Source organism: Hemiscyllium ocellatum, chromosome 10, assembly GCF_020745735.1.
Source record: "Hemiscyllium ocellatum isolate sHemOce1 chromosome 10, sHemOce1.pat.X.cur, whole genome shotgun sequence".
In the NCBI taxonomy this organism is placed as follows: Eukaryota; Metazoa; Chordata; class Chondrichthyes; order Orectolobiformes; family Hemiscylliidae; genus Hemiscyllium; species Hemiscyllium ocellatum.
The window spans coordinates 66,268,698-66,291,970 of NC_083410.1; the positions used below are offsets into that span (position 1 = coordinate 66,268,698).

General features: G+C 41.2%; 1 protein-coding gene across 1 annotated transcript in view; it reads right to left on the bottom strand.

The window, feature by feature from the left end:
• The window catches only part of si:ch211-130h14.4 (uncharacterized), a 158,613-nt gene that overhangs the window by 111,237 nt on the left and 24,103 nt on the right, over window positions 1-23,273 (bottom strand). The window contains exons 3-4 of the mRNA XM_060831130.1: window positions 15,981-16,109; window positions 10,891-11,046 (exon numbers count right to left, since the gene is read on the bottom strand). Of these exons, the coding sequence (XP_060687113.1) occupies window positions 10,891-11,046; window positions 15,981-16,109 (285 nt within the window). The remainder of the gene's footprint in view (window positions 1-10,890; window positions 11,047-15,980; window positions 16,110-23,273) is intronic.

Genomic DNA, 23,273 nt, shown 5'->3' on the forward strand with positions numbered 1-23,273 from the left:
CCCACTCTCTATTTCCTGCCTATTTGCCAATTCTGTAACCATACCAATATACTACCTCCAATATCATGGGCTCCTATCGTATAACTTAACCTCTTGTGAGATACTTTGTCGAATGTTAATATTTCCAATTTCTGGTGTCTCAACATAATTGAGAGGAAAAAAATCAACAGATCATACTGAAACAAAAACTAACATTTCTGGAGAAACTCAGCAAGTCTGATAGCATCTGAGGAGAGAAAGCAGAGTTAATGATTCAAGTTCAGTGACCATTCTCCATTCCAAAGAAGGATGAATGGACTCAAAATTCTACTTTCGCTCCACAGTTGCTGCCAGATCTGCTGAGTTTCTCCAGCAATTTTGTTTTTGTTTAGGACATCTAATTTCTCCAGTTCTTTGTTTTATAACAGGTCATGCTACTTGACAAAGCTGAACTTATTTTCTGTGCTGACGAGTATTATGTCAATCTGCTTTCAGTTTGTCCCCACTGTTAAGAGGTTTGATGAAATGGTTGAAGAATTGGACATTCTTTTAGAACACTGCATGAAGCCAGGGATGGAGAGGTCAGCTTGGGAGCTACTTATAGATGTAACATGACAGATGATCAGAAGCTTGGGGAGATATCTGGGAGCAACACAGAGGTGTTCTATAATGTAGTTTATTTCTCTTACTGTTCACTTTCCAGAATTTTCTTGGAGCAGATAAACCAGACTTTAAACAGTGGTGTTTCCAAGGATCTTTGGCCCTAATATATTCAGTGTAACTTTCGTGTCAGAACAGGCCCAACGCAAACGATCACTGCTCTACCAAAATGGATAAGCTTTCTACAGTTGCTTATTGTACTCTGGTAGAAGTACAGAATATAATTGTGTTCTGAATACAGGCCGACAATGGGCAGCCATATGTACTAGATAAGTCTAAATTTTTTTTGAGGTGAAAACTTTTGAATTTGTGGCACCGAATAGATCCAATATGATGGTTTTACATCTGTGACACAGACACTCAAAAGTTCCAAGTTTGATAAAAATGATTTACCATGAATTTTTTTTCTTATTTTGTCCCAGAATGTGGGTGCTGCTGGCTATGGCAGGATTTATTGCCAATCCTAACTGCCCTTGAGAAAGGTGATATAGTTTACTACAGAGAGATATCAGCAAAAGTAGTCTTTCAGAATAGTTAAGGTGATTCGTCTGGATCCAACGAGGCTGACAATCCGTGACTAAATTATACAGTGAACTGGAAGAAATACTAAATTACTTAAGATCTGAAGCACAGGCTTTCAGAGATCAATTAAACTAGCTTTATTGGTCATTCTTTCTTCTATTAACAGGAAGTACAGGTCAGACTTTAACTGCTGAGGTGGACTTCTTGTCCCCTAGCTGGAAATCAGGTGGCAACCCCAATGTGGCTATTTGTGTGTGCCTCATGAAGTTAAGTTCTACCTAGGACTGTTCACTGACTGCCAACAGGGTTCCCACTTCCATGGAGCAATATCCTGCCAGACTTTTCACAGGACATACACTCCGCCTCCGAGAGCTGCCAATCAATGTAACATTTCTCTTAAAGGATGTTGTGAAATTTGAAAGGGTTCAATAAAGATTTACAAGGATGTTGCCATGGTTGGAGGATTTGAGCTATAGGGATAGGTTGAATAGGCTGGGGCTGTTTTCCCTGGAGCATCGGAGGCTGAGGGGTGACCTTATAGAGGTTTATAAAATCATGAGGGGCAAGAATGGGATAAATAGACAAGGTCTTTTCACTGGAATGTGGGAGACCAGAACTAGTGGTTTAGGGTGAGAGGGGAAAGATATGCAAGGGACCTAAGGGGTAACTTTTTCACACAGAGGATGGTGCGTATGTGGAATGAGCTGCCAGAAGAAGTTATGGAGGCTGGTACAATTGCGACATTTAAAAGACATCTGGATGGATATCCGAATAGGAAGGGTTTAGAGGGATATGGGCCAAGTGCTGGCAAATGAGACTAGATTAGGTTGGGATATCTGGTCGGCATGGACGAGTTGGACTGAGGGGTCTGTTTCCGTGCTGTACATTTCTATGACTCTATGATTCTAAATGGATTTAAGAGAAGGCGATAGAGCTCACAAAGTGGGGGTAGGCTGCTGATGCTCCATGAAGGGATCACAGGACAGAGACAGTCCAGTCTGCAAGACAGTTTACTCTTGGCAGCATCCAAACAGCTTGTTCCTTGGGAAGGTCTAGTGTTAGCTCCCACTTCCCAGTGATCTGGTCCTCTGATGGGAAAGCTGAGCATATGTGACTGTTCTGAACTCCACCTGTGGCCATCCCAATTAGCTCTGTACTCATGATGATGACTGGTTTAATAGTAGCTGCCAAATTATGGAAACTTTAAGAAACAGCTGCGAGTATCATACCACTGGGCTCTGACAAGCATTCTGCCCTTTACTGTTCACTTTCTCATAGAATCAGTGAGTCCAAAAAGAGACCATTTGCCCCATCAAATCTGGACCAACCCTCTGAACAGGATCCTGCCCAAACTCAACCACCACCCCCCCGCGCCATCACTGTAATCTCACATTTCTATTGGCTAACACACCTTTCCTGCACATCCTTGAACATTATGGGACAAAATAGCATAGCCAACCCACCTAAACTACAGATCTTTGGATGTGGGAGGAAACTGGAGCACCCAGAGGAAACCAACATAGACATGGGGAGAACATGCAAGACTTCACACAGTTACACAAAGTTGGAATCAAACCGAGGTCCCTGAGGCTGCGAGGCGATGTCACCCGGTCTCTCTGAATGCCATCAGAGCTGCAATGCCTGCTTCTGTGGCTGTGCAGGTGAAGACTGACCCCTGGTGGCTTCTTAGTTAGTGACCTATTGTAGATTTCAATGAAACTGTCACGTGCTCCATTGGTACCTGCAAAAAGAATAAATTTCCTTGACAGCATTATAAATTTGAGTTCAAGAATCTTGTGGTCACTTGCAGAATATTGCTCCAAAATTCCTCTCTTCAGGAATTCTGGGTCTCATGCCCTTGGACGTCATTGGCAGCTTCTCTTCAGCTTCTACTGGGATGGCAGTCCATCTTTACCAATGCTCTCAAATTCTACAGAATTTCATTAGCGTAATTCCAGTAAGTTTCATTTAAACCATCAACAAACATATTTAGTCCCTACATCTCCATAAGGTGTTTTCCTTCTTATAGGATAGACTGAATCTTAATTTGTGTGGATAAGTCTGAGTTGTGTCAAGTTTTGGTTGAGGTTTTGTCACTAAGAGACCTCAAGGGTTCTTTCATGCTGTTTGACCAAACTTGCCTCATTAAAAATCCACCACATGCCTATGGTGTCTCTCAAGTCTGATGTCACCCATATCTTATCAAGTGCTGTACAAGGAACAACTCACCACTCAGCAAATATCCCAGACCTCACTGACATCCACTGTACTGTGCCACCTTCAAAAGTCCATTGTGACCCAGACAAGTGCTGTCAGTCCGAGCTGTTCTGTACAGTTCCTGATATTTTTCCTGGATGTGAGAACTGACATCTGTTTGGTGGGCAGCGATCTGGAGGTCATGTCGATGTGGGATTGCTTCCTCCCCCTTGACCAACCCCCATGATACCAGACTGTGCCAGCCTGATCCGAAGTGTCACCTGGTTAAAGCATCTGTAGGAATGCCCAACACTTTGGGAAGAAGGTCATTGTCTTCTGCCAGCTCCATTATTTGCTCTCCAATACTTCACACTCATACGCTCTGCCACTGTAACCACCACCCACCAAGACTCATGCTCTTTCATTCTCACTATTGCCTGGAACATCTTCCCTGACTTGCTGTCAACACCTGCCCCAAAACCCCGAATATCACCAACCCTGCATGCCCTCTGCACTGCCTACAACAGTAATAGCTGTGTCACCCACTTTCATCTCCCTAATATCTGCCTCTCTCTAACTGCAGGAGGCAAACTATCCATAATAGGGTAGACAGAGTCAAAACAAATGGTGTACTGTCTGACATTGGGCTTCTCACCCTTAAAAGGAGAAGATTCTGACTGACTACCCAAGTAGGGGCTGGACCGATATTGGATTTACTGTGCCCTTGACTTACTGAGCAGGGAATGTCTGTGTGAAGGCTCCCTCCTTTGACTTTACTGAGGACTGCTGTCAACTATGTCAAGATTCTGGATTCTGTGTCTGTGCTAAATGGCAAGACAAGACAGAAATAATATGAGCCTAGTATCTCTAGCGGAGAGGGTGAAGCACAAAAAGGCAATGCAAGGCATAGATGCTTAGAGTTAGGCTCTGAGTGAGTGAGTATAGGGAGACTGTGTGAAGAGCCAAGAGATGCGATCTGGTTCAGTCCCTGAGCACACAGACATTACACTGATCATTGCCAGGACAGCCTGGGGTGCAGCAATGAAGTGCAGAAGCAACCTGTAAGTGAATTGGTGAAGTGCCATAGGGGTTCTTAGAGACTGGCACATATCGAATGCCAATGTCCAAGGATATCAGGTTAATGGGGCTGGGGCCCATGCAGCATATCCTGAAATTTTGGCATTTAGTTTCCGACATAGAGGCTGTTTGCAGCTGAAGTGGCAAGCTGAATCTGCCAGGTACTTGTCTTGGTTCCCTCGTTGTGTATTCCTGATGTTTAATAAGTTTGATTAGAAGGGAGGCTGCATATTAGTAAGGGTAGTTGGGCTGTTAGTGAGGCGTTTAATAATCTATAATGACATCAACAGGCTTCTCACTGCTGTCCAAGCAACAGTCTTGCCACATCACAGTTTGTGAAAAGCATAAAAAATGGAACGAGACGTTCCCAACATTGATAGGGGCTGTGCTGGATGTGTTGTATAATTCTGCTCCAGATGTCATCAAAGCCCAGGTCACTTAGATCCCTATAAGATTCCATTGCACGAATACACGTGATGTGAGGCACGTACCGAATCTCGGTTTTTCCACTTGACGTTTTCTTGGGCTCGACCAGTAATGATGTTGCCTTCACAGTCCTGATTCTTCTACATACACCTCCTATCTAGCTGATGTAATGTACACAGGTGTATCTCTAGAGATTATCTTATACCCCCTTAGTAATAGAACATTACAGTGCAGTACAGGCCCTTTGGCCCTCGATATCGTGCCAAACAATGGAATCAATCTAAAACCCATCTAACCTACACTATTCCATTCTCATCCATATGCCTATCCAATAAATGCCCTTAAAGTTGGCGAGTCTACTACTGTTGCAGGCAGTGTGTTCCATGCTCTTACTACTCATTGAGTAAAGAACCTATCTCTGACATCTGTCCTATATCTATCAACCCCCAATTTAAAGCTATGTTCCCTCATGCAAGCCATCACCATCTGAGGAAAACTGCTCTCACTGTCCAACCTATCTAACCCTCTGATTATCTTATATGCCTCAATTAAGTCACCTCTTAACCTTCTTCTCTGTAACGAAAACAACCTCAAGTCCCTCAGCCTTTCCTTATAAGACCTTCCCTCCATACCAGGCAACATCCTAATAAATCTCCTCTGAACCCTTTCCAAAGCTTCCACATCCTTCCTGTAATGCAAGGACCAGAACTGTATGCAATACTCCGAGTGTGGCCGCATCAGAGTTTTGTACAGCTGCAGCATGACCTCATGGTTCTGAAACTCAGTCCCCCTACCAATAAAAGCTAATACACTGTATGCCTTCGTAACAATCCTATCAATCTGGGTTCCAACTTTCAGGGATCTTTTACATGGATACAGAGATCTCTCTGGTCATCTACACTACCAAGCATCTTATCATTAGCCCAGTACTCTGCATTCCTGTTGCTCCTTCCAAAAAGTGACTCGCCTCACACTTTTCCGCATTAAACTCCATTTGCCACCTCTCAGCCCAGCTCTGCAGCTTATCTATGTCTCTCTGTAATCTACAAACATCCTTCGTCACTATCCACAACTCCACTGACCTTACTGTCATCCGTAAACTTACTAACCCATCCTTCTATACCCTCATGCAGGTCATTTATAAAAATGAGAAACAACAGTGGACCCAAAACAGATTCTTGCGGTACACCACTAGTAACTGAACTTCAGGATGAATATTTCCCAACAACCACTTTCAGCTAGCCAATTTCTGATCCAAACTGCTAAACCACCCTCAATGCCATCACTCCATATTTTGTGCAATAGCCCATCATGGCGAGCTTCATCAAACGCCTTACTGAAATCCATATACACCACAACACCGCTTTACCCTCATCCATCTGTTTGGTTACCTTCTCAAAGAATTCAATAAGGTTTGTGAAGCACGAGCTACTCTTCACAAAACTGTGTTGAATATCCCTAATCAACTAATTCCTTTCTAGATTATTATAAATCCTATCTCTATTAATCCTTTCCAACACTTTACCCACAACTGAAGTAAGGCTCACAGGTTTATAATTTCCAGGGTTGTCTCTACACCCCTTCTTGAACAAGGGCACAACATTTGCTATCTTCCAGTCTTCTGGCACTATTCCTGTAGACAGGAATAGTCTTCCAAGTAGCCTTCCAAGATCCTCCTGCTGTCCTTTCTCTAAATATGAGACAAAGTGTCAAACTGCTCCAATATTTCCATGTTAGGCCAATCAGATTGTAGGAGGCTCACTTTGAGATCTCTCCTTCTACCTCACTCATGCCGGTAGATACACTTGTTTTTCCTTATCTTCTTCCCAACAAAAATATCTTTTCAGCGTGTAACTGATTCTTCTTTAAATGTTACCAATCCTTCTAGCTACTTTATTATGGATCAATTAATTTCAATTTCAAAGGTTTACCTTTTAATGCCAACAATAAAAATGTTTCCTCTCCCACTTGAAACACAGTCTGTTGAATGCTTATCTGCACATCCTTTGATTTTCACCCTGAGACTTTTAGATATTCCTATGCTACATGTTCTTGAGAATCGTTTTTAGAAAGATGGACAGATAACCTACCATTGAGGACTCCATTTTTTACTCAAAACTTCCCCTAATCTATTTGAACAGACTTCTAATCTCATGACCATAAACCAATTCAAATGGGCTAAATTCAATAATTCATTTGGAGAATGACTGGTACCAAATAATAAAAATCTAATCATTTGTTCCAATCTTGTGGGTATTTCTGGACAGTATATTTTAATCATGATTTTGAGAGTCTGATGGTACCTCTCCAATGGATGACACACAGTTGACTTTAACTGTTTTACTCCCAAACTGCACGTTTTCTTGGAAAACTTTAGATATCAAGTTAAACCATGGACCAGACTGTATCTCAATCAGTAGCCCATAATTAGTAAAGTAAAAACTGTGTTAACATTTCTACTACTACTCTAACTGTAAAGGTCTTTAAAGGAATAGCCTCTGGGTACTGACTTGTCACGTTCAAAATTGTAAGAATATCTTGATGTCCTGAAGCCACTCCACTAAATGGCTCTTCAGAAACTGCTATCGGTTTCAAAGGTGCTGGCCTGATGTTGAGATTTTTCTACTACTTGACTTTATAATATGTTTAACAGAACTGCACTACATCTTAATGAAGTTCCAGCCATGTAAAATACCTAATCATTGATGCCTGTACCTTTTGTATTCCTATATGCCCTACCATAGAAAACTCAATTGCTACTTGAAACTTCTCCCTATGATATCTGGGCAACAGCATTATTTGATGAATGACTGTCAATTCTTCATCATCAAGTTGAATACAATATCTCCACTTTCTCATTAAAATTCTGTTCTCACATGAAAACACTCAAACTCCATTTGCCTCATTTTCAATATCAATTAATGAAGACATGTCAAATACCTCTTTTGAACCATGTTCATTCTGAAATAGAGTTTCAGCTAACCTAATATATATTGTGGTATTACTGTGACCTCTGATGATAGACTTTGTTTAGCCATTGTTCTGGACACCACACCTGACAGAATAAAAACACCCAGAACCTGTTCCCGTTCTTCAAATGGATTTTCTGTAATTATAACCAAAGCTAAAAACATAGGAACAGCACAGGAACAGAGTTCAGCCCACCATGTCTGTGCTAACTATGATGCCAACCATTAAAAACTAATCCCATTTGATTGCATATGGCCCATATCCCTCTATTCCCTGCCCGATCACTTGTCTGTCTAAATGCCTCTTAAATATTGCTAACATAGCTGCTTCCACCATCTCCTGGGGAAGCACATTCGAGGCACCTATCACCCTCTCATATAAAAAAATCCTCACATATCTCACGTAAACTTGTCCTCTCTCATATGTTAATCTGTGCCCTCTAATATTTGACATTAACACCCTGGGAAAAAGACTCCAACTATCCACCTTTCCATGCCTCTCAATTTTATATACTTCTACCAGGTAGCCCTTCAGCCCCTCACGCTCTTGTGAAAACAATCTAAGTTTGTCCAAACTTCCCTTACAGCTAATACACTCCAATCCAGCAACATCTGGTAAATCTCTTTTGCACCTTCTCCAAAGCCTCTATATACTTATGTGGCAAACAGAACTGCACAGAATACTCCAAATGTGGGCGACAAAAAGTATTAGATAGCTGCAGCATTGCCAGTTTTTATATTCAATGCTCCGACTAATGCAGGCAAGCATGCATATGTCTTCTTTACCATCATATTCACTTGTGTTGCTACTTTCAGGGGATCATGGGCTTGGAGCCCAAGATCTGTGTGCACATCAATGCTCCTAAGGGTCTGCTATTTTCTGTACTATCAGTCCTGCCAAATCATTCTTCAGAAGTAAATCAACTCCACCTACAGAAAACTTCTGGACTACTCTCACTACCAACCACCTCGGACAACAACTCACATTCCAATTGGACCTTGTACAATGGAATGAGAATATATTCTCGCCTAGCCCATTCACCAACAGTTAGTCATTTGGTTCACTCTCTGCAGAGTAACCTAAATCTTTCTTCAATAAGAGTCTGTGTAACCAATGTATCCTTAGAATAATTATAGGTTTGGATTACCCCTTTGAAAAAAAAGTTATTTTCGGTTTAGATTAAAAAAAAACTTCATGGCTCTCGTCTACTAATGTGCTTCTTCTACATTCTCACTGGTGTCTATCTCCTGTCTCTTACCTGAAGTTAAAGCTACAATCTGATCCACGACCTTCTGTTTCTCAGTTTTCTTTTCAGACTCATTCTTATAAACTTCAGCAAGTCCGAGGGGTTTCTCAACATGTGTGTCCTGCATTGCTACAATGGAAACACCTTGGCTTTCGATTTTCACCTCCTTCCTTTCTGATCAGATCTTGGGATATTTCCAGCTATCCGTTCCTTACCTTGGCTACTTGTCTTCCATTTTCTAGCCCTTTCCAAGTTATGAAAATGATGGACCAAAGATTTAGTTAACTGAAAACGGTCAGCTATTTTTGCTCCCTTTCTAACATTTGCAAACCGTTGATCTTCAACACAAGTTATAATGGAAACTAATGAGTTTTTAAATTCCGATATGAGAATAACATCACTAAGAGCTTCATACATGGTTTCACCTTCTAATGGTCTTATTCACCTGCAAAACTAGTATGCTTAACTCTTTCAATTCAATACAGGTTTGCCCAGGCAGCTTCCTTAAATTCTGGAACCTGTGCCTATCCATGCACGTCATGATTTTGTAAATCTCTGTTAGGTCACCCCTCAGCCTCCGATGTTCCAGGGAAAACAGCCCCAGCCTATTCAACCTCTCCCTATAGCTCAAATCCTTAAACCCTGGCAACATCTTTGTAAATCTTTACTGAACCGTTTCAAGTTTCACAAAATCCTTCGGAGGCCAGAACTGCATGCAATATTCCAAAAGTGGCCTAACCAATGTCCTGTACAGCCACAACATAATCTCCCAACTCCTGTACTCACTACGCTAACCCAGAAAGGAAAGCATACCAAACTATCTTCACTATCCTATCTACCTGCGACTCTCAAGGAGCTATGAACCTGCACTTCAAGGTCTCTTTGTTCAGCAACACTCCCTAGGACCTTACCTGAAATGTCGATTCTACTGTTTCTCGGATGCTGCCTGACCGGCTGTGCTTTTCTAGCACCAAATGTTTTGGCTCATTTTCTCAAATGAGATGAAAAATGTCTCTAATCCACTTCCTCAAATTTTGGTAGGGCCTGTGCAATCTTAAACACTTTCTATCTGGATATCAAATCATGACTCAGATTCTCCCCAACAGAGCCTGCATCAGCACCTAATGTCTCCTGTTACAACTATGCCATTTTAAGCTCATATTTTCTCTTTTTCCCCTTCTGCACTTCTAATTTTCCTTTTTCCATTTCCTGTTTTCTTAATGCCTGTCTCCCTTTAAACGTTTTCTGTCATTTCTGGTTTCTTCACTCTCTGCTCATGCTCCAGTCTCTTCAACTGTATCTGAATATCAACTGTTTCTGACATTTCACCATCTGAAGTACTTGGTCCTTCTTTGAATTTCCTCTAAATCCAGGTACTGTGCTAGAACCTCAATTATCTTAGGCATTTTAGCTCTGTTAGGCAATGCTATCTCTGGGTTACCTTCAAAGATCAATCAACTTTGGTTTGGAATTTATTTTAGAAACTGCTAGTGACAACTCTGTCAAATGCAGGTAATCTTTTGCTGCTTCCCACCATGTCTTATGTGCTGCACAGAACCCGGTGTATTGTTCACCTGTATTATTTATTTACCTAACCACGCCCAAATCACACATCCATGGAGCACAGTGGCTCAGTGGTTAGCACTGCAGCCTCACAGCACTAGGGTTTTTCTAAACCAAGCACGGACATTAGTTGTTTCCTTAAATCGTAATGAGAATCCTACAACATACTCAAATGCGTTTCTCAAAGACTACAGGTTATTCTAATAAGTGGAGAAATTCTCAGTTAATGCTTATGCTTCATTCATACATACCTGCCTCTTCTGCTCGTCTGTATTACGCTGGAACAGAAGGTCTCGCTGTTTAATTACATGGCGCTGCTGTTGAACTTTCTTGTTTAGTAGGTCCATGTATTGTAAACGCATGACATTACACAACTTGTACACATTCTTGTAAACCTCCAGATGGCGCTAAAATAACAAGCAATGATCACATCATTTACAATCAGGCTTTAGCACATGAATTCTGCACATTTTTGGCAGTTAATTTGTGGCTACGAGTTTGAAATTTTAAAAAAAACTGTGTTTAATAATGTGATAAATATAGCAAAAAAGGATGATTCCACACCAAAATGGTTCATAATTCCTGGAATCATAGCAAATGAACATATAGTTAACATTCACAAACTTTCAAGGATTTGAACAGCTGGAGGCAGGTTCAAGAAAATGAATGTACACATTTTGCAACTTTTTATTTTAAAGAATATTCCATTGTGAATTGTTGGTGCTTGATTCAAAATGGCAACTGTTCCTCTTTTAAAAATCTTTGTTCAGTTTACTAAAGTACCATGAGAATGTTCTCACCAAGGCATCTTCATTGCTTTCCTCTCAGCACCTTTTCATCCAGGGTGATTTCAAGCTCCATTTCAATTCATCATGAGTTCTCTTCTCGGATTTCAAATGCCTTGTTAGCCTTCCTTAATCTCACCTCCATACAAATTCCTCAAGCCCTATCCACAGATATCTCTCATGCAGTCTTGTTGCTCTCATTGAATCCAGCCATTTCTCATCCCTCCCTTGTATCACTGCCTCCCACAGACCCTTCACACTCTCGGTCTCACTTTTTTAACCACGTCTATCCTTGGATAGGGCACTCTCCAAATTCACTTGTAATGTCACTTGCATAATCCCACACTCTCTCATATTTTGATCCTGTCAGGCATCATGAGTATTTAGACAAAATCTAAACATCTAGCAACCAACTGACTAAACCATGCCACAAGATTTCATATTCTTAAACAAAAGCAAACTAACATACATAAAGAGAAATTACATAAAACATCATTAATTTAACAAAATGAATGATAAAGACCAATGCTATAAACTTAGTTCTACGTTTTACTATACTCTAAAGGTTCCCTAATCTTACAAAATCTTGGAAGTTCATCCATTTTCCTGGATCTAACCACAAGGTATGCAACAGCTCTAACGATCTCACTTTAATTCTCCTCAGTGTTCCAGCTATCGTCTGAGATAATATGCCATCAGCATGTTTCCATGAGCTTCTTTGGTAATGCAACCCTCTGTCTTTCCTTATCGACTTCATGACTGAGGATATCTTAGTTCCTTGTTTGGGTTGCCAGCAGAAACTCAATTATTTTCCCACTTTCCAGGCTAACACTGCCAATTGCTGTCTATGACAATGCTCTGTGAGAATCCAGTGGAACTCTTCCACTACCTGTCAACTACAACAAATTGTCCAACTACCTTTCCCTCATGAAAACCATCTGAAATAATGACCAGTCCACCTAATGTGCGGTGATCACTAAATTTAGTATTCCCCTGCCTGAAATATAGACCTAACAAATGGCTCTCCCAATTTTGTGAACTGAAATCTAAATCTAGACCAAAACTTCAACTGTCTTCGGGTGTTTCCAATGTGAAATATTTGTTTCCGTCAGAAAAGACACACTGATAAATTAAACAGACGTAAGCTGTAAGCCAGACCTTCACCCTGAATTGCTAACTATATGACAAAGTAGAAAATGTGTTGCTGGAAAAGCGCAGCAGGTCAGGCAGCATCCAAGGAACAGGAGATTCGACGTTTCGGGCATAAGCCCTTCTTTAGGAATGAGGAAAGTGTGTCCAGCAGGCTAAGATAAAAGGTAGGGAGGAGGGACTTGGGGGAGGGGCGATGGAGATGCGATAGGTGAAAGGAGGTCAAGGTGAGGGTGATAGGCCGGAGTGGTGTGGGGACAGAGAGGTCAGGAAGAAGATTGCAGGTTAGGAAGGCAGTGCTGACTTCGAGGGATTTGACTGAGACAAGGTGGGGGGAGGGGAAATGAGGAAACTGGAGAAATCTGAGTTCATCCCTTGTGGTTGAAGGGTTCCCAGGCGGAAGATGAGGCGCTCTTCGTCCAACCGTCGTGTTGTTATGGTCTGGCGATGGAGGAGTCCAAGGACCTGCATGTCCTTGGTGGAGTGGGAAGGGGAGTTAAAGTGTTGAGCCATGGGGTGGTTGGGTTGGTTGGTCCGGGTGTCCCAGAGGTGTTCTCTGAAACGTTCTGCAAGTAGGTGGCCTGTCTCCCTAATGTAGAGGAGGCCACATTGGGTGCAGTGGATGCAATAGATGATGTGTGTGGAGGTGCAGGTGAATTTGTGGTGGATATGGAAGGATCCCTTGAGGCCTTGGAGAGAAGTAAGGGAGGAGGTGTGGGCGCAAGTTTTGCACACCCTCCTTCGACTGACCTTCCACTGACACCCTCCTTCAACTGTCTGAACTGGTCCTCACCCTGAACAACTTCTCTTTCCAATCCTCCCACTTCCTCCAACCTTCTTCCTGACCTCTCTGCCCCCACCCCACTCCGTCATATCACCCTCACCTTGACCTCCTTCCATCTATCGCATCTCCATCGCCCCTCCCCCAAGTCCCTCCTCCCTACCTTTTATCTTAGCCTGCTGGACACACGTTCCTCATTCCTGAAGAAGGGCCTATGCCCGAAACATCGAATCTCCTGCTCCTTGGATGCTGCTTGACCTGCTGCGCTTTTCCAGCAACACATTTTCAGTCATATGTTTTTGGATGATTCAGAGACACAAACAATTACACTACTTTCAAGCCAGCTCTTTAATTCTGTAAACCATTTTTCTAATCTTTAATAGAGTTTTAGGATGCTCATTCTTAGAAATGCTTGCTTTTGTTTTCCATAGAGATAGCGATAGTCATTCCACCTCTGCCGGGGACATCTAAAAATGGCTCCGTTTCACACTCCTTAGTCTGACTTTGTAGATAAATATAGATTAGCGTTTCATTGTAATTAACTCCAAGTTTGTTTGAATTGCATTTACCTCAGGGTTACACATTAGTTTCTCAATCAAATCCTTCAATTTATCTCGAGTTTAAAGTTTACTTCCAAAAACTGAAAGGTTGCATTTGAAAGCAAATGAATTATGAAGTAGAGTTTTCTGCAACATTAGTATTAACCTTCCATACATCATAACCTTTCTGCAGCTATTATCTCACCTTCACCTTGGATATCCAAGACTCTATTAAAACCATTACTCTCTCACCCTGGCCATTTCCCCAGTACAACCCTTACCTCTGTTTAAGTCCAAAGGGACATGGATTTAAACAGAATTTTTTTTATAATTATAAAGTTGATAAGGTTCTGCTCATTTTTAACTGAAATTATGTTGAGCAATAGAAATTTACTAGACTTCACTATTCAAAACATATAAGATCTGAAATAGTCCTGATATGTTTAAGGATTGGTTGGTGTCATGACCAAAGTCATAGAGGTCTATAAGTACAGAAAAAGGTTGCTCATTTCTGTGCCAGTCAAAATCACCCACCTAACTCCTCTAATCCCACTTTTCAGCACTTTGCCCATAGGCTTTTTTTGCCTTGGCATCGCAAGTGCACATTTAAATACTTATTAAATGTTATGCAGGTTTCTGCCTTTACCATCCTTATAGACAGTGGTTCTGGATTCCCATCACCCTCTGGGTGAAATCCTTTTTCCTCACATCACCACTAAACTGCTGTGCTTATTGTAAATGTATGACCTTGGTTATTAATTCTTCTGTAAAGGGAAGTATTCCTTCTATTTATGCAACTCATAATATTTTACTATATAATCAATACCCCTTCTTGTATATTTGTTTGAAGTCAGATGAAACTGACTTTCATCTTTGTTAGATATTTTCTCCAAATCTATTTTTAATATTTGCATCTGTACAGCTGAAAAAAAAGACATTTGTTGAAGCTTTTTGTCTTGCACTGATCAGGATATTTTTGATACCCGGGATTTTGGAGGCTGTGGTTTTGAGGTAATGTCACCCGTCTAATAATTTTGTCACAGCCTAATGTTCTGTGTCCATGAGTTTGAATCTCACCATGGCTGATGATGAAGTTTATGTTCAAATAAATCTCAGGAAGTAAAAGCTAGTCTAACAGTGACCACATAAGTACAGTTGATTGTTGTAAACATGCAGCTTGTTCAAGAAATATCCTTTAGGGAAGGAAATCTGCCATCCTTCCCTGGTCTGACCTGCAAGTAAGTCCAGACCAAAAAAATGTGAATGACTCTGAACTACATGAAATGGCCTGGTCGGTCATTCTGTTCAAGAGCAAAAATCCTGGCCCAAACAGTGATGCCTACATTCCAGAAAAGAAAAAATGTGTATAAATTTTAAGCCATTGAAAAGCTTGGTTGTTAACTGTCAATCATATTAATGGGTGCATTCTCCATGGCAATTCCTCTTCCCAAGCAAAGTTTACTTGCCAATTAATCAGCACTTTATCATCAAGCAGTATAAATGATTGTTTTCCTCATGATTTGATATTCTTGCAAAATGTCCCGATTGAGTGTAAGACAGAAAGCTTCAACAAAATGTGTCTTTTCTCAACAATGCTCAAGATCTATACCACCAAAGGACTCTATTATATCTGATAACTATGTGATATATTTTAAGTATTGTCATGATACTGTATAGGCTGACAGCACTGAATTATACTATTGGCTGCATATCAAGTAAAATGGTGGTCCGATCATGCTAAGGGTACTAGTAATAGACCATTTCCATATATATTTTGTTGACTGGACACCTAACCTGCTAAGAGTCTGCCAACATCTTCAATTTTGTTGGGGACAGATTTTCATCTTTGAGTGTTACACCTTAGCAAGACATTTAAATATTTTAGCACGCTTCAGCTGTTCACAAGTTGAACAGGAAAATATAGTATTTTGTTATATGAGAAAGTAATTACTTTCTATGCACCCGCTCCAGTGCAATTCTGGTTGATCACATTGAACAATATCAAACTTTATATGTTTAAAAAGCAAATTAATGAATATAACATTATTCCACATGGTCAAACAAGTAACTTTCTTTAATGTCAATACCTGTTCCTGCAGGGCCTTCTTCATTGCTTTTATTTTCAGCTCTTCTTCATCCTCATTCAATGAGTCACGTTTTTCAAGCTTACCTGGCTTGCCAGCCTTTTGAAGTCTGCTCTTTTCACCTCTGCCATACTGCACAAAACCAGAATTCCCAGCATGAAATGAGCAGGATGTAGATTTTTCAAATAATGTTCTGTTCATGTTATCAAATAACAAAGGCAAATTTATAAATAATTCAGATATGGCTTTAATAAAATGTTAAGGTTGTCATCCATTACTGTTGGTACTACTCATTTTGGCTGTAAACTACAGTAACTTCTAACATTTTCACCACAAGTATGTTATTATTTATTATGAAATTTGGATTTTCAAATTAAAGGTAGATGGGTTTTAGTTTCAGTTCTAAGAAGATCTTCTTTTTAAAAAAATAGGTCAAACAAAAATTTGGAACAGTGAACTAAACATATCCTTTCCAAGAAAGCATGTGATTCAGTCAAGTACCGAACAGATTACCTGTTGTGTTAATTGATACAATGCCTATCCTGCCGGGTTTATGACAAATAGAGAAAGCAAACTATTTTAGTTTGGTTTTTGGCTTCTGTTCAGAACACAGATTTTCAGTTCAGGAGAGAGTTTTCTCCCCAGCAGAAGAGTGCTGCATTTTGGGAAAGCAAATCTTAGCAGGACTTATACACTTAATGGTAAGGTCCTAGGGAGTGTTGCTGAACAAAGAGACCTTGGAGTGCAGGTTCATAGCTCCTTGAAAGTGGGGTTGCAGGTAAATTGATTGTGAAGAAGGCGTTTGGTATGCTTTCCTTTATTGGTCAGAATATTGAGTACAGGAGTTGGGAGGTCATGTTGCAGCTGTACAGGACATTGGTTAGGCCACTGTTGGAATATTGCATGCAATTCTGGTCTCCTTCCTAATGGAAAGATGTTGTAAAACTTGAAAGGGTTCAGAAAAGATTTACAAGGATGTTGCCAGGGTTGGAGGATTTGAGCTACAGGGAGAGGCTGAGCAGGTTGGGGTTGTTTTCCCTGGAGCGTCAGAGGCTGAGGGGTGACTTTATAGAGGTTTACAAAATGAGAGGCATGGATAGGATAAATAGACAAAGTCTTTTCTCTGGGGTCCGGGAGTCCAGAACTAGAGGACATAGGTTTAGGGTGAGAGGGGAAAGATATAAAAGAGACCTAAGGGGCAACATTTTCACGCAGAAGGTGGTACGTGTATGGAACGAGCTGCCAGAGGAGGTGGTGAAGGCTGGTACAATTGCAACATTTAAGAGGCATTTGGATGGGTATATGAATAGGAAGGGTTTGGAGGGATATGGGCCGGGTGCTGGCAGGTGGGACTAGATTGGGTTGAGATATCTGGTTGGCATGGACAGGTTGGACTGAAGGGTCTGTTTCCATGCTGTACATCTCTATGACTCTATAAGTCTTCAAGCTGTGAGAATTTGTATCAAAGTTTCATGTTGTCAGAACTAAAAAAAGATTTAGCACAGCAGTCTAAAAGGGAGAACTAAACATAGGTCATTCAACTGTCTCAGCAGTCCCAGGAAAGCTAGACGGTCATATTTGTAAGAAATTAAAGAGTTAAAACAGGAGTGGTATTTCTCTGGCATTTGAGTATATATAATGGAAAATGTAGGGAAACAAGTAGAAGCTTTGTTTTACATTTATATTAATCTTTTTCTATAGTATATATCTTTAGATTTTCTACAGTGTGGAAACAGGCCCTTTGGCCCAACAAGTCCACACCGACCCTCCGAAGAGCAACCAACCCAGACCCATTTCCCTCTGACTAATGTATCTAACACTATGGGCAATTTAGCATGGCTAATTCACCTGACCTGCACATCTTTGGACTGAGGGAGGAAACCGGAGCACCCAGAGGAAACCCACGCAGACATGGGAAGAATGTGCAAACTCCACACAGACAGTCGTCAGAGGCTGGAATCGAACCTGGGACTCTGGTGCTGTGTGGCAGCAGTGCTAACCACTGAGCCACCGTGCCGCCTACCTTGATATGAAACTGCACAATACAAGAACTTATCACCGCCATATAGCTTTTCAAATAGATAGCTTTATTTATTTCTTTTTCCTGCTGTACCCTAATCCTGTTAGTTTGTTAATGAACCTTTGCAGCTTTGTGCGATTATGTTTCAGTTACTAACCACAATGGAAACCATTTGCAAAAGTTAAACTTATGATCCATCAAGTCAAGTTTCACTCGCAAATCGGACTGTTTGGTATGACAATCAGGTGGATTCAGAGCAAAATGAGAGCTTTTGGCAGGATAGGGGGCAGTGAATATAAGAGGGATCTGTACCTTTCCAAAAGCAATGACTATTTATAGATATTGGAAAACAGGTCTATTTGGTGAAATTTGCTATGTGGATTAGAATTTCAAAATGGATTGGCCTGAGATGTTTCTGGGAGTAGAAGATATAACAGTAGATTAATAGAAATGTTAACCAAGGATAAAGTGAGAACAAGCAGATAATAAATTAAAGCAAAATTTCGCAAGGATGGCTTACTGAAGGAGTGAAAGGGACTGAACAATTCAGAAGATTAGAATCAAAAAAGTCTAAACGTCAGAGAGAGAAACAAAAGCTTTGCCCAAAGAAAATGTAGAATAAAGAAAGAAAAAAGTGATAGTAGTTCACAGGACAATTCGAATTGTAGTGTGTACACTACAAAATCCCATGCAAGGACTGCACAAAACACTACATAGGACAAACAGGAAGACAGCTAACAACCCGCATCCATGAACACCAACTGGCCACGAAACTACACGACCAGCTATCCCTAGTAGCCATACACTCAGATGACAAACAACACGAATTCGATTGGGACGACACCACTATTATAGGGCATGCCAAACAGAGAACTTCCAGGGAATTCCTAGAAGCATGGCACTCATCCACGGATTCTATCAACAGACACATCGAACTAGACCCAATATACCGACCACTGCAGCGGACAGCAACTGACAACCGGAAGCGGCAGATTCAAACCAGTATAAATGCCGGAGGAATCAGCACAGAAGCACTTCACAGGAGGCTCCCAAGCACTGAGGATGTCAACTAGAAAGGAGACGAAACGTTTGCAACAAAAACTCCCAGCTCGGCGAACAGAACTACAACATACCACATTCTGAGATGTAACTTGCCCATTATTACCTTCAGCTGGGATAATAACAGTAAAGATGAGGCTGTCAGCTCTTACACTGTTTTAAGCAGCCAATACTCAAAAGGCACAGCTTGGTCACAGAAAAACCTGGGGCACATTACTGTTTCCCCATCCCAATTTCCTTTTTCCATCCCTGCTGCAAATATCCAGTCCAAGATATGTAATTGGAAATATTTGACCAAAAGGCAGATTAGGATATGTGGGTCAATTACACTGTAAGACCTTTTTTAAAATATAAACACACAGAGTATAACAATTAAACTGAATAAGTCATAGGCACAAATTCAACTTGCTGAACGTAACATGGTAATCATTGCTGAGACATAGCTGCACGATGGTCAGGACTGGCAACAGAAAGTTGGCAGAAAGGGAGCTAATTGGAGAAATAACCCTAGTAAATAACATTCGTGAAATATATGATGGAAGAGAATATAACAAGAGATAAGCAGGCAATTAGGATTTCAAGCTTAGAATTGAGATGGAAAAAGATTTAGGATTTTAATTTATATTTTGTTGTATATGTTGTACATATTTTATATTGGAAATGCAAACTAGTAACTCGCCAAATGTTCATTGTAGGAGGAGGGTGGGGGAGGGGGTGGTCAACATTTTTCAAAGTACGTAATAATTTACAGAATCAGTAGGGACCAATACTGCAATCTGGACCAAAGCCTCTTCCTACAAGCATGCAAGAATTAAAGACGTTCTCATTTCTTCAAACTTGCAACGTGAATATTCAAACATCACAGAATGAGAGATGATCTCATTCAGACTTACAAAATGTTTAAAAGGCAGAGGTAGGATTTATGCAAGTGAGATGTTTCCCCGACATGGGGAATCTAAACTGGAGGCTTAATTTAAAAATTAGGGATTTGTCACTTAACTCTGAGATGAGGGAAAATTATTTTAATTGGAGGGTTATGAACCACCACAGAAGCTTAGTCTTTCAGTATAGTTAAAGTTGAAATTGATAGATTCCTGATTATCAGTGGTGCAGAAAGTTATAGGAATGAAGTGAGTAATAGGCATTGAAGTGTGTGATCAGTCATATTGAATGATGATCGGTCATATTGAATGCCATATTATGTTTAGTTAATGGCTTAGCTGTGCATGAACATTTATTTAATCAGTAAAAATGATAAATCCCTTACAAAACTGGAATCAATGGATAACAGGAGGCAAACTCTCTAGGGGTTGGAGTCACACCTGGCACATAAGAACATGAGCTGCAAATGTGTTGCTGGAAAAGCGTAGCAGGTCAGGCAGCATCCAAGGAACAGAAGTGTCAACGTTTTGGGCATGAGCCCTTCTTCAGGAATGTGGAAAGTGTGTCCAGCAGGCTAAGATAAAAGGTAGGGAGGAGGGACTTGGGGGAGGGGCGTTGGAAATGCGATAGGTGGAAGGAGGTCAAGGTGTGGGTGATAGGCTGGAGTGGGGTGGGGGCTGAGAGGTCAGGAAGAAGATTGCAGGTTAGGAAGGCGGTGCTGAGTTCAAGGGATTTGATTGAGACAAGGTGGGGGGGAGGGGAAATGAGGAAACTGGAGAAATCTAGGTTCATCCCTTGAGGTTGGAGGGTTCCTAGGCGGAAGATGAGGCGCTCTTCGTTCAGCCGTCGTGTTGCTATGGTCTGGCGATGGAGGAGTCCAAGGACCTTCATGTCCTTGGTGGAGTGGGAGGGGGAGTTAAAGTGTTGAGCCACGGGGTGGTTGGTTGGTTGGTCCGGGTGTCCCAGAGGTGTTCCCTGAAACGTTCTGCAAGTAGGTGGCCTGTCTCCCCAATATAGAGGAGGCCACATCGGGTGCAGCGGATGCAGTAAATGATGTGTGTGGAGGTGCAGGTGAATTTGTGGTGGATGTGGAAAGATCCCTTGGGGCCTTGGAGGGAAGTAAGGAGGGAGGTGTGGGAGCAAGTTTTGCATTTCTTGCGGTTGCAGTAGAAGGTGCCGGGAGTAGAGGTTGGGTTGGTGGGGGATGTGGACCTGACAAGGGAATCACGGAGGGAGTGGTCTTTTCAGAACACTGATAGGAGTGGGGAGGGAAATATATCTCTGGTGGTGTGGTCCGTTTGGAGGTGGACTCTCCTGCTCCTTGGACACTTTTCCAGCAACACATTTTCAGCTCTGATCTCTAGCACCTGCAGTCCTCACTTTCTCCCACATAAGAACATGATCATGGTTTTTGGAGGTCAGTCATCTCAGCTCCAAGATATCCTCAATGGGGTTTCTCAGGGTAGAGTCCAAGGCCCACATGTTTTTAACTGCTTCATCAATGACCTTCCTTCCATCATAATGTCAGAAGTAGGGATGTTTGCCGATGTACAATGTTCAGCACTGTTCACAATTCCTCAGATACCAAAGCAGTCCACATTCAAATGCAACAAGATCTGGACAATATCCAGCTTGAGCTGATAAATGGCAACTAACAATCATGCCAAATAAGTGCCAAGCACTGATCATCTACTCACTGCACCATAACATTCAATGGTGTTACTATCACTGAATCGCCCAGTATTAATGTCCTAGAAGATACCATTGACCATAAACTCAGCTGGATTAGCCACATAAACACAATGGCTAATAGAGCAGGTCAGACGCTACAGCGAGAAATTCACCTGCTGACCCCCCCAAATTCTATCCACCACCTGAAAGGAGACATGAAGCAAATGTCAGGTATAGACAGCAGGGATTGAGTGAATCCCTAGGAGAGTATAAAGGCAGTATGAAGTATCCTTAAGAGGAAAAGCAGAAGGGCAAAAAGGAGACATGAGATAGCTTTGGCAACTAGGGTTAAGGAAAATCCAAAGGGATTCTACAAATACATGAAAGACAAAAGAGTAAAAAAGGAGAGAATAGTGCCCCTTAAAAGATCAGTAAGGTCGCCTATGTGTGGAACTGCAGGAGATTGGGGAGATGCTAAAATGAGTGTTTTGCATCAGTGTTTACTGTGGAGAAGGATATGGAAGATAGAGAATGTGGGGAAATAAATAGTAATATCTTGAAACATGTCTGTATTACAGAGGATGAGGTGCTGGACATCCTAAACCGCATACAGGTGGATAAATCTCCAGGATCTGATCAGGTGTACCTTATTGTTATAAAGGTGGAGGTTGACCCTCCTCTGATAACGGAAACAGAAACACCTAGAGACGCTCACCTCGCCCTATAATCTGTCAAAAAGTGTGTGAAAAGTGGTATAACCTGCCTCTCACCTGCAAGCTATTCTGAAGGAGTGGTTAAATGAAATGAACTCCTTTTCACTCACTCTATAAATCAATAAGTAACAGTTTACTTATCTAACCCTAACAGTGAACAAATTAACTGAACCATTAACAAACCAAACAATTCCCCTTAACTACTAACTATTTCCGACTAAAACAAAATTCTAATGGTATGCCATTCCAATAAATACAAGTCACATTTATATAAACCAAAATAAATTTTAAAAATTAGAACCAAGTCCTCACAATTGCACCTTGGATACGTCTTTGGAATGTTCTGTGCCTTCTTTTCTGATCTTCAGTCAGGAACGCCTTTCTCCATCAAATTTGTGTGCCAGGAATATTAGCTAAGAATGCCACTGTACCTTTAGTTAGATGATGGTTACTCAGAGCTTAATGAATTCTGAGAGAGCCAGTACCTTTCTCTTTAGAGCTGTTGGTTGGTAATTCTATCAGATGGCAGTTGCTCTCCCCAATTTTCCAAAATACCCTCATCTTTTATACCCTTGATGACCTATCAATATTATTACAATCGGATTGGTCCTAGATTGTCAAAACCATCAGCTTAAAATTTAATAGGTTTTTGGTAGCTAAGGGTCTGAATTAAATTAAGGGTCTGGCTAATTTTAAAAAGCCTGTTGTCTTGATAAAACTGTGCTTGGCCTTTCGATACAAAATTCGGGTTCTCCCTGTGCCTGCAAACTTTAAAGCAGCTCACAGACTTCCATTTTAAATCTAAGCACCAAAACCCTCTCCCCTCCCATCTTTTAAAGGAACCACACAATGTTTTCCCCATTTTACAAATTGTGCACACCAACTTTGCAACACTTACAACTCTGTGGGAAGCTAGGGAAGTGATTGCTGGGCCCCTGGCTGAGATATTTG